The 17,351-nt window shown below is 37.8% G+C and overlaps 1 protein-coding gene across 7 annotated transcripts in view; it reads left to right on the forward strand.

Moving 5' to 3' along the window:
* LOC128867190 (uncharacterized) overlaps positions 1-13,751 on the forward strand; it is a 67,842-nt gene extending 54,091 nt beyond the window's left edge. For 5 of the 7 annotated variants that reach the window (XM_054108291.1, XM_054108290.1, XM_054108289.1 and 2 more), the window contains one exon: positions 12,702-13,750. In XM_054108291.1, coding sequence (XP_053964266.1) covers positions 12,702-13,180 — 479 coding nt within the window. In that variant the 3' untranslated portion in view covers positions 13,181-13,750. Of the gene's footprint in view, positions 1-4,440; positions 4,737-12,701 lie in introns of those variants that run through there. The other 2 variants (XM_054108288.1, XM_054108285.1) reach the window with 2 other exon arrangements.
* Positions 13,752-17,351: the final 3,600 nt, after the last annotated feature.

Raw genomic sequence — 17,351 nt, forward strand, 5'->3', positions numbered from 1 at the left:
CAATTGAATGAAGATTAAATGACAATATCAATTTGACTTGATTGTGTAATATAATACTATTATACTATTAATATACAATTTGTGTGAGTGTATATATATAAGCATATTTCAATTTGTGTGATCCTGTAGAGTTATACCTGTATTTTTGATTTCGCCACTATCAAATTTCAGGTAAGTAAGCTTATGAGGGAATGTGTGAAGAATCTCACAGATCCACTTGGAATTAATATAGTCGATTGTGCGGGATGGTTGAGTACCAGGAGAAGCATATTCATATGAACATTAGCAAAGTGAGTTGCGACATTGGTTTCAACTCATCTTTCACTCTATAACTTCTACTTCTTATTATTTGTTGCATACTCTGACGCTTGAAGGATAGCCAATGCCTGGGCAGGAAAAATGGAACTATTCGAAGTCAGCCAACCATTTGATATTAGGCTTCCGTCATTTTCTCTTCTTCTTCTTCTTCCTAATTGGCGCGATAACCGCTTACGTGATTTTGGCCGAGTTTAACAAAGCGCGCAGTCTTTTCTTTCTCGTGCTAATCGGCGCCAGTTGGACACACCCAGTGAAGGCAAGTCCTTCTCCACCTGATCTTTCCAACGCAGGGGAAGCCTTCCTCTTCCTCTGCGATGATGTCAATATCATCGGCATACGGCAACAATAGTACGCTCTTATAAAATATTGTGATTGAGCGATTAAGTTCTGCGAAACTGTCTGAAACCTCGTTTGGTATCAAACGGCTCGGAGAGGTCCTTCCCTGACGGCGCTGCTGGTGTTCAGCAACGTCAACTTGCAAAGCCGTATTAATTTTGTGGGGATACCAAATTCAGATATCGCGGCATACAGATAACTCCTTTTCGTACTGTCGAATGCAGCTTTGAAATCGACGAAAAGATGGTGTGTGTCGATTCTCCTTTCATGGGTATTTTCCAAGATTTGGCATATTGTACATATTTGGTCGATGGTAGACTTTCCAGGTCTAAAGCCACACTGATAAGGTCCAATCAGTTGGTTGACGGTGGGCTTCAAGGTGACCGCTAATTTGGTGATTGGTGATGTTGTCTTAGATAAACTAGTTATTGATGAACTTGCTTTAGTGATTGAGCTGTAGTCAGTGCTATTATTTTGCCTTGATTTGTGGTTTGTGCTTTTGTCAATTGAACTATTTGCTTTCGTGATGTTGGCAAATAAGTTTGGAGTCAGGGAGAGAGGGTTACGGGTTTTGTATAATTTTTCGCTTCACGTATAGTGCACTTTTCTTGTGTTTTTATTTTCATAATTTCTTTTGTTTGCTGATATTTCTGGCATAAGTTTTAAGAAGCAGCATGCCCGCCTGCACAATTTGCAAAGTAGGTGCGGATGCATGTAGCGGGTGTATGAGGAGGGAGATTACATGTTTGACAAGCTGGCATATTTTTGCAGAACTTAAGCCTGTGCTCTAATTTCTGGCAATTTTTGCATCTTACGAGATACGAATAGAAGGGGCGTACTTTGGTGGTGATATAATGTCGGGGTTTGTCCGGGAGAAAGTAGTTGTCGAAGAAAATTAAAATAACTCCTGTGGGTTTAGACACTCCTTCAATAAAGCAATACAATTTATAAACATTTGTTACACCATATTCTTCTAAGCCATCAAGGATTTCATTTTCGAGGACATTTTTGAGGAAAGGGGCATATACAGTGCCCTTAACGCTGTTGAGGTTATCATGATAATTGGCAGTGATTGAACACAGACCAGGAAGTAAGCTAGCAGCAATACAATTTTTTGCATAATCATGATTTTTCACCAGGAAAAAGAATTAGTTTGCTTACATATGGAAATAAGCGATTTATGTAGAGCAAAAATTGAATAGTCAGCGAAGGCTTTATTTGAATCTTTTGGTTTTATTACAACGAGTTTGGGGTCTTCTTTTTTTGTCACTGAGAGCTCCGGAAACTCTTCACTAATGTGTATAGTTCTTTTACGTATAGAACGGGTGGGTGGGGATAATAGGGCAAATCTATTGCCCTCGAGATTTCGGGCCCCAGGGGCCATGCTGAGGACAACTTTACGAACACGTGCATATGTTTTGGTCAGAAATCACTTTTAAATATGAAAAAAACACGCAATTAAAAAATTATATTTTAAATTATTTTTGGAAAGAAAATTTGGTTGAAAATTTGTGCACTGCCTTCCGTGGTTTCACTAGCAGTTCAAAAACTAGACTGTGTAATGTTGTTTTATTTAAAAACTTAATAGAAAAAGTATGCAATAAAAGGAGGTTTTATGTTAAAACAAACTAAAATAAAAAAAGATTTTTGAATTAAAAAATAAAAAAATATTTGTTATTTATCTGTCTAGCCTCGGATCTTGTATCTCTCAATCGATTTAACTAGATAATAAATAAGTTCTTATCACTTCTGAATATTCCTAAATTTTTATCAAAAGAATAAAAAATTAAAGAAAAGTTATTAATTTTCTAGCTTCGGCGCCTTTGGCGTTCTTTTTCAACTTGATTTGTAGATGGCTTGAAATATTCATAAATAATGAAATTTAGGTCGCATTTGAAACCTACATGATCACTTCAGCTGCCATTTTCCTTAAATTGTGCTCTATAATAAATGATGACTTCCCAATTTTCGAAGACATGCACAAAAGATCGAATTCAAGGTTGAATGCGTGGCACGTAGCGCCGCCTTGAAACCAAATGTCGCCGCCTTGAAACCCATATGAAGAAACAATAAGTACCACTTTCTATACTTATACTTATGTATATACTTACAGTTTTATACCAGCAATAAAGTATTGTAAGTGTAGTGGTTGGTGGTACTATAGGTAATCCCATATGAAGAAACAATAAGTACCACTTTCTATACTTATACTTATGTATATACTTACAGTTTTATACCAGCAATAAAGTATTGTAAATATTTTATGATAGACAAGACTTGCGGCGGATGTGATGGAACCTCCGATTGATGCTCTCGGAGCTTCTGGGGCATCGTTAAAGATGTATACTGCCTGACGTTGTCTTGTGTTTTATCAACACGCCTATGTCAGTCTGATGGTTGCTAGAATAACGAAATGAAGACAAATATCGAGCTTCTCTAACCAAGGTTACAGCGAGCGGCTCATTATTATTATTGTAATAAAGGCAAATTCATATGAAGTGAAGTTACTGGAGCAATTGATTTGCTTTTTTTTCTTGTGATTTGGTTGTTTGACTCACTTCAAACTTACTCTTTGTTATATAGCAATTAAAGAGGCTATATAACTGCATACCAAAAAAGAATTTTCAAAAATTCTGCATAAAAAATGTAAAATTTTTATGGAAATGAGAACAATGTTTAGAAGGTTTTGCTCAAAGATTTAAACTTGGATTTATGTGGTTTTTGTTATAAAATGAAGAATATTTTTATAAAACAATTATTTAAATTAATTGGAAAAAAATATTGTCAAAACTTGTAAATATGTAGTAGCCTTACCATTATGCTGGTATAAGTGAAAGCTAGGATATAAAATTGCGCAGATTGAAGTGGAGAAATCGACAAAATTTTTGACTTGACGTAATTGTATGTATGTATATGAGTTGTGTGTTGGAACTGTCGAAATAGGCAGCTTTTGTAAGTAAAAAGGAAAAGTTCGGTTAAGATAATGTAAACAGGAAGATAAGAGACATGAAAGTAGAGAGACAAAATTGTTTCTAAACAAAAAAGTTCAATAAAAAACTCTACGTCAGTTCGACGGCTAATTCTGCAATTTCTCAGCCATTGATATTTAAATTTTTAATCGCAGGTTTCCCAATGCTGCCGAATGCAGCAAAACACATATGCCATATTATCGACTAGTTCTTGATCGATTAACCGGGAAAATTCGATAACACACGGCTTTACGAGAATTTTGCTTGCTTTATTTTTTTAACCAAGCTGCTGATTAAAAAAAGTAGAAACCCCATTTATGCGGGGTGCACTGAAGATTTCTCTACTAATCGTTTCAAAGCGACTCCGCACAGACTTATTGTGTCTATTTGAAAAACGAATTAAAATCATAACAGAAGCAAGTATGCGCAATCAAAATCGTGGCGAAAATATTTAATCTTATCTCAAAATATAATTTGTACGAGCTAATTTGCCGAACTATGTACTTAAATCCACATATACCTAGATTGGACTTTTATTTCAGTGCTCATAGAACACATGGCAAATGCGAGCGCATATATTCGAATGTGTACAAAGTAACATTTTGTGAAGAAGAAGCCTTTTTATTAGCTGCTTTGTTTCTAATGGCTTAATAAAATAGAATATAAAAATTATTTTTTAACATTTGAAACTTTAGCTATAAAATATTCTCTATGCTTGATGTTTGTTGACAAGTGTTTGATGAATTTCCGGCCGTAATAGTCGCGTAGTACATTGATTTTAAAAACAATACAATATTTGGCAATTTTTTTTTTTCGCGCAGACGTTAATTTTCAATAGTAAACTCCGTACGAATTATATTTTCTTTTAGTAACAAATGCAGTGCAACTAAACAAACAAATAAAAATCGAAAGACCGATTAGGCTATCTTAGAATGAATATCTTTGCTTTACTATTTTGCATATTCCTATTTGCATTTTTTGTGTTACCAGTTTATTGTTTTTTTACGCGTATTGAAAGCAAGTCTTTAGCAAAATGGTGTCCGCAGGGATATCGACATGGCAACCGTAATCGGCATTGGAGAGTTCGACAGCAGACAATTCGTGTTTATAATGGTGTGTAAAGTGTAAATAATGACAAGATTAATAAAGAAAAATGCATTACCGGTTATTCTTAATCGAAATTTACATGGTTGAAGATTAATAAATCAAATATCTATTGGGAAACTAATAATAGATACTAAGATAGCAGTATCTTTCTTAAATAATATTTTTTATTCAAATGATATATATGATGAGTTTTTCACCCGCTAATGTAGAGCTATTGAAATATATTATTCATGAGCCGACTTAGTTGATATTCAAAAAACATCAAAAAGGGGGAAGGTCGTAAGAAAATATTTAAAATTTTTATTCTTCAAAATCTTCCATCATTGAGATATACTCCACCCCGTCCCCTAAAATACATTTATTCCAATGGATTTTCCAACCGTAAAAACAATTTCTAAAGTCGATTCCCAAAATGAACTACAAATCGTGCAGCGTTTCCGTTTTTATCTTTTCAATCATGTTTGTAATGGTGTTTCCGTAGTGAAATCTTGAGTTTAGAAAATTGCCAAAAGTCACACGGTGCTAATACGGTAGATATGGAATGATATGTGAGTTAAATTTTTGAGCAAAAGGCTCTCCATGAACTAATATAGTGTGAGCTGTTGCATTATCATAACGCAGGAAACAATTACTGGCTACTCAAAAATCTTTGCTTCTCTTTCGAATTGCTTAATGCAAACTACACGTATGTAATAGTATTAGTGAAATCTCTAATCATTCGCCGTTTCTTGAGCACCAAATGTTTGAATTCTTTGTTCACCAGTTGATGTTACTCATCGTCCAGGGTAAGATTCATCTTCAACGCTTTCTCTAGATTCTTTGAGTTATTTTTACCACCAACACAAAATTTTTTAGTTACCTAAACCCGTCACGAAAGGTCTGCTGCTACATTCTCAATGTTTCTGCAGCAAAAATTTCATTCCATAGCAATATTTAATGTAATTAATTTGCTTAACAAATTCAGACATTGTTAAAATCATTAAATTCGCTTTTTATTCCGCACAAAGTACGTGCGCAACTTTGAAGGAATCCAAATGTTGAAATGAATGTTTTCTCAAGGATACTCAACATTCTAACACACATGAATAAATTTTAAAATACATAAGGAGATAAGATGTGAGCAAAGAATTCAGCGGTACTTGATATAAGTGCATAGGACTCTAATAAAGTAATCCACTAATTTTATTCGAAACTGGTTAGATTCCTTGTAGAGATGAAGGTTGGAACACCCATTTTTTAAGTAAAGTTGTGGTATAAAAATTCACTAGTCCTTGCTTTCACCTTTTACAGTTATACACAGCCGTTTACATGATGTTACAATTTAAAGAGTAAATCCTTAATACATCATGGTTTTACCCGAATTTCACACGCTTTAGCGGCATCGAAGAACTACATTTTTATACAAATATTTTGGATTTGTAATTTATTTGATTGAGAACACCTAAGCAAAACAGACAATGGAAATAAGAGTGTGGGACTGAATGGTTTACAAACGTCAAAAATGATGAAAGTGCCTTTCAGCGGTCCTTCCTTACTAAGTGAAAATGAATAAGTAATTTTGCAAAAAATTAGTCAGGAATTAGTTAGAGGACTAAATCTCTCTTTGATTGTTTTATGCCGAATTTGAAGTAATTTCTCATCCATAACATTTCGTCCCCTTAGTATTAAAATAGCCTATAAATTTTTTGATGTTTTGAGAAAATGAATTTCAAACTTTTTGTCGAAAGTAGCCCTCACTCAAATCTCGTTATGTCTGTAAATATTTATTATTTTTTGACTGACGTTTTGACCCACTTTGTGGAACTAGAATTTGACAAAACTTTGACCACATATAAAATCGACGATGGAGAATCCAAAAATTCAATAAAAAAATAATAGCCTATGAGCGCATAGGCTATTGTTATACTAAGGGGACGATTTAATGTAACAAAAACACATCTTCAAACATGAGTACAGTACAAGAAAGTAGGAAGAGAGTCCCTGAAGAGACACTCCCCTTCTAATTGGTTTACTCAGATTTGTATAAAATTTTGAAGTCTTGATTTTTAATTTTAGGAACAAAGTATCTATGTATGTGTATGAGCATGGGCCGATTTCGCATTATTTAGATATACATAATTCTAACACAGCTACTAATGTATCACTTACAGATATGTTAGGAATAAAATATTGATATTCCAATCGAGTTTTAAATTTATTTACAACGAGGCAAGACTTTCATAAATAGGAAACTCTGACGCTACCTCAGCAAAAAGTCTTTGAAAAATTAAACAAATTTCGCCAGAAAAGCAGTATTCAATTTTATTTGTGTTAACTAAAAATTATTAAAACAGAAACATAATTTGTTATACTCTTCAAATGTAAGAAAGTTGCTTGCTTCAGAACATGAGTAAGTATTTTTTATTATTTGCTTTGTAAGAAAACGCCAATAATCGTGACATTTGCGTTAGCAAATAAACTTATCTTATCAGGACATATATATATTGATGATATCGTCTAAATGTCATAATAACTGTTAATCAAACAAAGAATGCCGCGATTTGGTGGGGTCTACATTTTTAAAAATACATTTTCGAATCAATATTTAAGTTCAGATCAAGTTTATATTGTAAAAAATTGTTAAAATAAAGATTAAAATTGAATCCTTCACCAACAAACAAACAAAATGTTGATTTGAACTGGACTTTGCTTTTTGTTGATTTATGGTGGGTAAGGAAATATCAACATACCTGGCATTTGCAAAAGCTCACAAAATAGATTATCTTATCAGGAAATTATATTGGCGGTATATTATGAGCACTATTTTAACAGCTAATCAAATAAAGGTGATTGAAATAAAAAGAAAACAAATATTAAGAAATTGAGATTTGTTTAATAGTTCTAATGTTTAACGCATTAATGGTGGAGAATTACTTAGTCATATATTCACCATATCGGTTTTGCTTTGATTTTAAGCCAAATGGCTCAATAATGGGGTTTAATGTGGTAATAGTTACTGGCTTTTTTGGGAGATCGTTGTCTTCAGATAGCCCCACAAGGAGTAGTTCAGATTCCTCAAATCACTTTATTTTCAGAGATAATCTTATCACCCAATAATTCATCTGACCCTAATGATTTCACGAGTAGTTTGAGAAATGGCGCCATTTAACTGAAAATAAGAATCTTCCAGATCATATACGCGCATTTTAGGAATTAAAAACTGTTGAGCATGGCGTTACACCAGTCATCATGACGGCGATAGCTTATTTTCTTTATTTTAAAGAAGTACAATTGCTACTTTGGTCCACCGAACACTCCTGAATGCAGATTTTTTGAGTTAATGAGTCGAAAGATCAGACAGTTAATAAGACTAGGTGAAGCAATTCACCAAAAAGAGAGAATTAGTGGGAAGAATTTGCGCCATAACAACGCAACGTCGCGCAGTGCCACAATTATTCGTGAATTTTAAACCAAGAACGAAACGAATACCATCCAAAAGCCATCGAATTCACCTAATATGGCTCACTACAATTTTTTTTTCTGCTATTTCGGGTCAAAAACAACTACTGTAACAAGTTCTAACAACCGAAAGGAAGTAATAGAAAAATCGAAGACCGCTATGATGGCTATACCGAAAGAACTGTTTCTAGAGGTGGAACAAACGCTAGCATAAGCGCGTTGCAGTTAATGGGTAGTATCTTGAAGGCGACATTATCGGTTTAGAGAAATAAAATTGTATTTTGAATTTTCTGATTATACACATTTTGATCAGGGTGGTACGAAGGAGTCAATGCTCTAACAACACCATAAGTGGAATTTCAAATGCCCCAGATAATTACAAAATAGTTTATCTTAATAATGTTCAATAAAACCCGATAGCATTTCATCGGTTTTAACAGTAAATTTCTATAAAACCTTTCCTCCCCGCAAATAAAAATTCATAAAATTAAACCTCTAATATGATTTACTCAAGAGATACCGGGTCGTATGAGTAACATTGTAACATTATTTTGAGATTTAAAATAAAGGGTGATTTTTTAGCTACTCTCTTTTTAAATAGTTGGTTTAAACAGCTGACGCACGTTTCGTGTTTTGTTTCACTGTCAAACATCTTCAACGCTTGCAAATCATTGAATTTTATTATAAAAATGCGTGTTCTGTTGAGAAAGTTTAATGGGAAAAATTGTGTTCAGCGACGAAGCTCATTTTTGGATCAATGGGTACGTAAATAAGCAGAATTGTGGATTTTGAAGAGAAGATCAGCCAGAAAAATTGCAAGAGCTACTAATGTATCCAGAAAAGGTCACAGTTTGGTGCGGTTTATGGGCTGGAGGTATCATTGGACCGTACTTCTTCAAAGATGCTGCGAATCGTAACGTAACTGTGAATGGTGAGCGCTACCGTGAAATTATATCCAACTTTTTTTTGCCCAAAATGCAAGAGCTTGACTTGCATGGCATGTGGTTTCAGCAAGACGGTGCCTCATGCCATACAGCACGCGTAACAATGAACCTGTTAAGAGGCGAGTTCGGTGAACATTTTATTTCACGTTCGGGACCTGTCAATTGGCCACCCAGATCGTGCGATATAACTCCTTTAGATTATTTTTTGTGGGGCTATGTTAAAGCTCACGTCTATTCAGACAACCCTGCTTCAATTAACGCATTGGAAGACAACATTAAAGCGTTTATATGTGAGATACCGGCCGAAACATTGGAAAGAGTATGCCAAATTGGTCTAAGCGGATGGACCATTTGAAGCGCAGTCGCGGTCAACATTTGCATGAAATAATCTTCAAACATTAAATTATATGGACCGTACTATCGATTTAAATAAAAATTTCATGAATTTTTCTGAATTTTACGTGTGTTTTTTTGAAAAACTTTCCTATAGCCCATAAAAAATCACCCTTTAGTTAACCAATTTACTTAGGTAAACTTACTCTACAGCTAATCTACTTTCTTACTCACTCATATCTTTTTATTAATATTTTATCTACCAAATACTCTTGTTTATACAGCAAATACATACCCTACTATTCGTCGTAGAGCCCCAATTTTACTCACAATCATTAGCCCAGCGGTTGTGTTTATTTAATCTGAAACTTAAACGGAACAAAAATTCTGCAAATTTCCAAATGAATTTGGCTATTTATTTTGTTGTCGTATTGTTAATACTTATACTATATAAATTTATTGTGGTTTGTAAAAAATGTGATTTTCCTCTTCAAATAGTTATTCATTTTTAACAATAAATAACAATTTAAGGTAACCGTGCGCTGGTTTGCAGCAATACATACAATCAATGATCGGAGGCATGGTATGAAAATTAAATAATATTCTGTATTATACATGTATTAAATACATATATATTATATATGTATGTGCAATTAATTCATTGTTAGTGGTTAATATCTGTCAACTCCAACAATAGGCTACATTGAAAACATTATATAATATTTTACCTAAAAATATTTAATCTTATTACTTTTTTATCACAAATACTGTTGCCGAAAGCCATGGTGCGCTTCGTGAAGCAATAGACTACTTAATGAAATTGGTTTTGAAGCACAAAATCACTCTTTATTATGACTATCTCTGTCGAACGCTGAAAAAATGGTATTTATCAGTTATAACAATATAATGGTATTTATCTGTTTGGAATCGGTTGTCTGTGTGTAACGAAATTTGAAGGTTTTTGTAATTTCTTTTGTCACTTCATAGAGCAAACAAGGGCGGTAAAATGGTAACAAGTAAAGCATTCTTGAATATTTAATTGAGTTAGCCCTAATTGTGGAAAAGAAGACAACATTTTGTTAGAAAAATGCGAAGAAATTGATAAAAAGGCCCCTATGAAAAGTGTAAAAAAATGATAAAATTGAAAACCGCACAAATGCACCATATACCAAAATTCGTCTTTCCGAGTCCCATCTTTACTTGACGATGAACAACGTAAAATCATCCATCGATCATCAAGTGTATAACACTGGCCACTTTGTCTGATGATTGAGATTTATCACTTATGTTTACTAATTTGAAGTCGCTGATTCTAAATATACTCACAATTAATTTGTGACAGCTCTTTGTTTACGAGTAGTTTTCGTTATTAATTCATTGTTTTTATTGCTCGTTTGCTGAAAAGAAGTTTTATTATTATAATTTGACATAGCATCGTCAAGACGAGTTTGTGTAAATGATCCGAATCAATTTTGTTTCATTTGCGGGGAGTATATCAAAAAAGTTTCCAAAACTAAGTGCAGAAAAGATAAAAGCGGGAATTTTTGATGGTCCACAGATAAGATTTTGAATAAAAGACATTATGACAGAGATCGAGAAAACGCAAGGAATGGGTTTGTTTGGCTTGTTCAAAAAATTTTTTGGAAATAAAAAAGTTCTGATCATTCCTAACACGTCGAAAAACTAATGAGTCACTTTCAAAATCTTGTATGTAACATGAGCATAAAGTTACACTTTCTTCATAACCATATCGACTATTTCCCTGACAATCTTGGGGATCTAATATAAGTGAAGAACAAGGAAAGCGTTTCTAACAGGACCTTCGTACTATGTAGGAACTCTATCAAGGCTACTGGAATGCACTATTGTTGGAGCATTCAGAATAGCTCTCTGCCTTCAGCTTCAAAGTTAGAAAATTAAACAAAAGAAATTTTTTTTTAACGTAAAAATTAAATAAATATGATTATCTTTAAATATTAGTATTTTGTTATAAAAAGACTTATATGTCATATTTTTTTAACAAGAGCTGATATTGAAATTTCAGTTACAGATTTGAAATCCTCATAAAAAATTGGACTAAGGTCATGTGTCATAACCCAATCATCAGACATGCTGTTGTGCAGTGTAATAAACAAAAAACTAAATTAATGTTTCATCGAGTTGTCACTGACGAAGGAACCAATAATTAAAACTCCAACAAAAAAGAATCATATCATATCTCCTTATATACATATATGTATAGAGAACCATATACATATATACATCTGTAAAACTGACACCAAATATTCTTCTTCTTCTTCTTGATTGGCACCAATTAGGCACATCAAGTGAACTCAAGCTCTTCTCCACTGGATCTTTAGAACGCAAAGGAGGTATTCCTCTTTCTCTGTTGCGACCAGCAGATACTGCATCGAATACTTTCAGTTCTGGAGCATTTGAATCCATTCTCTGTGCTACGGCGGCATAGACAGTCGGAAAAATAATACAGCTAAATGTTCCAGCGCCTGCATAATTTTTGAATACAAAAGTACATAACTAAAATATAATAGGTGAGGCAATGGAGCTGCTTAAACCGAATTAAACGGGAGACCGCTACCAACTATTCTCAGACATTTGAGCAAAGCACTGCTCGAAAAATAAATAGGATGGAAACAAAGTAGTGTTTGAATAGTGTTTGGCATGTTGCAACACCGGTGAATAAATGTGTACTCGAAAACACTAAATGGTATATCATGTCCGCCGTTTTCTTGTGGCATTGTGTAAATGAGTATGAAATCCGCTCTATGAGGAAGTTTGCATTTGTATGGATACAAGGTACCCTACAAAAGATGAGCCTTTCACTGGTTATTAGTAGTATACGCTTACAAGCTTGACAGGCATTTAGGATTCCCTACAGTTTGTTGCATGCCTCTCCATATTTTTCTACAAATGGGGCCATGGAATATGCCTTCTGTAAATGAATTTATGAAAAGCCTTTCCAAGGCTGAATTGTGATACTTTCTACTCGTAGGCGACCACCGTAGCCGAATAGGTTGGTGTGTGACTACCTGTATGTGTATAAGTGTAATTCTAACATTAAAACTCTTAATAAAAACCATCTGTAGATCCCTCGAATCAATAAACAATTCTTGCATTTACTATTATCATGGACAAATCCTCCAGTCATGGGTACAACTTGAAATCATTTTTGTACTATATACTCGTAAAAATATTTAAAATTAATCCAAATTTTCTTTTATATCCATCAATTTTATAGATCGCCAAGGCAACATATTCACAATTGCCGACGAGGCCGCCAACAATCCGTTGCCCCATCGTTGCACAGATTTTTACTATGTCGATCCAACCACTGAAGATGCAGCACGTATTCGGGCACAACTAGAAAAGGATGAAAAGGATTTGCCGACCTATGAGGAAGTGATGGCCATGAGTGCAGCACAAACGGCAGCCGGCTCATTGGCATCATGTACGGCACCTAATAGCTCCGTTACCACTACGGATACGACGGTGCCACCTTATTCGGAAGTCGAACGAAATGTGATGCATTCCGCACAACCACTACCCACAAATGCCAACTCATCTGCTGTCACTCTTGCAACGTTGAATACCGGTGCTACAGTGCGGCCGGCAGGGGTCACAGCGGCATCTACATCGCGAGCTGCTGCCGCTGCTGCTACAGGTTCACAAACTACGGTAGTAACCATCGCCAATTCGGTGTCAAATACGAGCGTGTGATATGCGCGTTTATACTTATGCTGCCCTCCTGCTCCTGTGTATGAAGCTCGATGGAAGCGTTATGCAAGCGTGCACAAACAAATAAGGCTAATAAGGCTGAGACTCAAATTGTTTCACAACAAGTATATCAACCGCATAGCATTTGGTTCGCTTAAATCCTGTGTTAGTAATTTAATTACCAATGCAGAGTGGTATTTACAAGTATTTTGCGTAACCGTATAAGAACATTACGAGCTTATTTATCTAGTTATCTTTTTGTGTATAAATTACTCTTATATTACCGTATTTTAAAAAGTGTGAGTAATTTAAATAGCTATACATATACATACTATATGTATATATGTGTTACATAGTGTAATTGTGTAAATATACAGAGGTAGACGAAGAGTGCCAGAACGAGTACTTTTTCACATTGAACTTGAGCACAGAGGTGATCTTTTTTATAAATAAACTAATATTAATAGATATATACATTTTACAATTTTAGCTTAAGCTATTTTAAATTGAAAGTCTTAAAATTATATATACAAGGCAAATAAACTCTAAAGGAACATAAAAAATATGGATTTGGGTCTGCAATTCTTTCAGCCATATACCTACATATATTATTCGGTCAATGAAATAAACAAACATATTGTTTTTGTTACAATTAAATTTTCGTACGATCAGAGGGATCAGCACTAGCTGCCAGGGCCATCTGGTAAAAATAAATGTATTTCAATAACTTTACGCTTATTTTACTAGGATAACTCTGATAAGAACGCCAGTCTTAAGATTCAGCGCTCCTCCGTTGGTAACAATTTACAGTTTGGACTGATAAAACAACTGCAGTTTGCTATTATAGCTAAGTGGGTTTCTACAAAATTATCGTAGGCTTGCTCCGTGCTCGAAGGTGTTTATTTTTTTACTGATGACAATGCAACGATATGCAACATCAAATGTAAGTATACTTTTTATTTCAGCTCTATCCAGTTATTTTCAAGACTTGGATGAATGGATAAATTGTGATGAAGATTTAACAAACAATCAAGGGGTATTTCGCAGACAGCTTCTCCCTCCTATCCCTTCCTGCTCCAACCCCAGTGCGGGGACAAACCAGCAGCTCCTGGTCCCCCGTACAGTCTGTTCCGTGTGTCAGACCGTAATACCTCGGAATCTGGTATCAGTCCAATGCAATTCCTGCAGTGGCTGGTGCCATTTTCGGAGATGTTCCGGCCTGCGCACCACCCGTGAGTGGACAACTGCCTACGTTTCCCCCTGCTGCAGAGCTCTGCACCCACTACCTCCCCCGGAGGAGCGGCCGCCCACCACCATCAGGCCGCAACAACCACAGTGGATTGCACAGCAGGTCCAACGTAGACAACCCCACGCGTCCCTCACCCCCCGGATTACACTGACCTCACCGAGAAGCTTCAAGCTTCTCCAGTTTAACTGCAACGGACTTACGAGTAAGGTCGACGAGATAGTCGACTTTATGAACCGGCACAGTATCAAGATAGCTGCGGTCCAAGAAACAAAGTTGCACGCTAGGTCATCTCTGATCACCAGGGATGGCTATAACGTGCACAGACACGATCGCGAGCGAGACAACGGTGGTGGCCTAGCGTTTATAGTCCACCACACTGTGCAGTATCGTCTTATCGATGAAGGAATCGACCCCAGGGACAGCACCTTAGAATGTCAAGGCATAGCTGTCCGGTCAGGCGATTCCGAGCTCGAAATTTTTAATATATACATACCCCCTGTCACCTGCTGCCCGGCAGGATATCACCCTGATATAGGTGCGCTCATCAGAGGTGAAAACCGATTGGTTGTAGGTGACTTCAATGCGCATCACGATCTTTGGCATTCAAGCCTGCCAAATGATCGTAGGGGACAGCAATTGGCAGAGCAGATAGACGACTCGACATTCAGCACAGTGAACGACGACGCCCCCACCAGGGTAGTGGGCAATTGTAGCAGCTCGCCTGACCTAACAATAGCTAGCGCGGGTCTGATAAATAGCATAACGTGGCGACCTATGCTATCGCTTGCATCAGACCACTTGCCCATTATCGTCTCGATCGAGAGACCTGCCGATTTCGTTTCCGCGAATCACCGGTCCTATTTTAACTTTAAAAAAGCTAATTGGGCCGGCTTCACGGAATTCACCGAGGACACCTTCGCCGCTCTTCCCATCCCCACTGATGTGCGCGTCGGCGAACGCGCATTCCGCAAGGTGCTCACAGCTGCTGCGGCTCGCTTCATCCCAGCTGGATGTTATAAGGACATCCGTCCTCACTTCCCAGCAGAAGCAGCCAGTTTAGCAAACGAGCGTGACCACCTACGCCAGGCCGATCCCGGGGATCCCCGCATAAGGGATCTCAATTTGGAGATCCGGCAACTGGTAAATCAACATAAGCGGACTAAATGGGTTGAGCACCTGAAGACTTGTAACCTCACCTCCGGAGTGAGTAAGCTCTGGTCCACCGTTAGGTCCCTGTCGAACCCGACGAAACACAACGACAAGGTGGCTATCACCTTCAACGGTTGTACTTCGTCGGACCCGAAGAGATGCGCGAGCTATTTTAGCCGGCTGTTTACACTGCATCCTCCGGGCGACAGAACCAAACGTCGTGTTACCAGAAGGCTGCACAAACTGACGAACGACAGTGCGCCACTTACTTTCTCCGGTGATGAGGTTCAGGGGGCCATCAACAAGTCGAAATCATCGAAAGCCATTGGCCCTGACGGACTAAACGCGCTGATGCTGAAGCATCTGGGACCCCTGGGAGTAGGATACCTCACAAGGGTCTTCAATTTGTCTCTGGCCACTCTCATCATCCCTGACAAGTGGAAAGCAGGGAGAGTGGTCCCACTATTGAAACCTGGGAAACCCGCCAACCAAGGGGAGTCTTATCGGCCGATAACTCTCCTTTCCCCAGTAGTGAAGACACTTGAAGCCCTCCTACTCCCACTCTTCACGACACATCTGGCCCCAGCCCCACATCAGCACGGATTCCGACGAGTGCACAGCACCACCACGGCACTCACCGCCATAAACGCCCAGATAAATCGCGGGCTTAACCAAAACCGCCCCTGCGAGAGGACTGCCCTAGTAGCGTTGGACCTAAAGAAGGCTTTCGATACAGTCAGCCATTCCACGCTACTAGATGATATTTATCAGTCGACACTCCCGCCAGGGCTGAAGAGGTGGTCCGCGAACTACCTGAGCGGTCGGCACTCGTCAGTGATTTTTCGAGATCAAATGTCAAAGCAGAGGAAGATTAAGCAAGGCGTACCGCAGGGTGGTGTCCTTTCACCCTTGCTTTTTAACTTCTACATCTCGAAGCTCCCCCAACCACCAGCGGGAGTTTCCCTGATCTCATACGCTGACGACTGCACGATAATGGCGTCGGGCAATGACATCGATGGCCTGTGTTCCAAAGTGAACAACTACCTCACCGACCTTTCTCGCTTTTTCACTGCGAGGAATCTCCAACTTTCCCCCACTAAGTCCACGGCGACCCTTTTCACCACCTCTACAAAGGAGGTCAAGCTGTCCCTTAAGGTAAAAGTCGACGACACACCAATTCCGACTGTGAATAACCCCAAAATTTTGGGTGTAACCTTTGACAGCTTGCTCTCCTTCTCTGCGCATACAACCGCAATTGCCACTAAAGTCCAAAATCGCAACAAGGTCCTCAAATCGCTGGCCGGCAGCACTTGGGGCAAGGGCAAAGAACTGTTGCTTTCGACATTTAAGGCAATTGGCCGGCCGGTTCTAAACTATGCTGCGCCTGTCTGGTCGCCTGGTACTAGTGATTCGCAGTGGATAAAGCTTCAGACATGTCAGAATACCGCCATTCGGACAGCGACCGGGTGCCTCCTGATGTCACCCATACAACACCTGCACAACGAGGCACAAATGCTCCCAGTCGCGGAGCACAACAAATTGCTCAGCAAGCAGTTCCTGCTGGGGTGTTACCGCAGGTTTCACCCCTGCAGACACCTGCTTGAGCCTGAGCTGCCTCCCAGGCACGTCAGGAGACACCTCCTCGACTACGCTGACGAACTCCAGGACAAAACTGACCGAGACCTACTGGACCGGACAGTATTCAGACAGTCAATAAACGACATTCACCGGGAGACCGTTACCACCTTCATGAACTCCCGTCCCGTGAATGCCGTA

This window comes from Anastrepha ludens, chromosome 6 (genome assembly GCF_028408465.1).
Source record: "Anastrepha ludens isolate Willacy chromosome 6, idAnaLude1.1, whole genome shotgun sequence".
In the NCBI taxonomy this organism is placed as follows: Eukaryota; Metazoa; Arthropoda; class Insecta; order Diptera; family Tephritidae; genus Anastrepha; species Anastrepha ludens.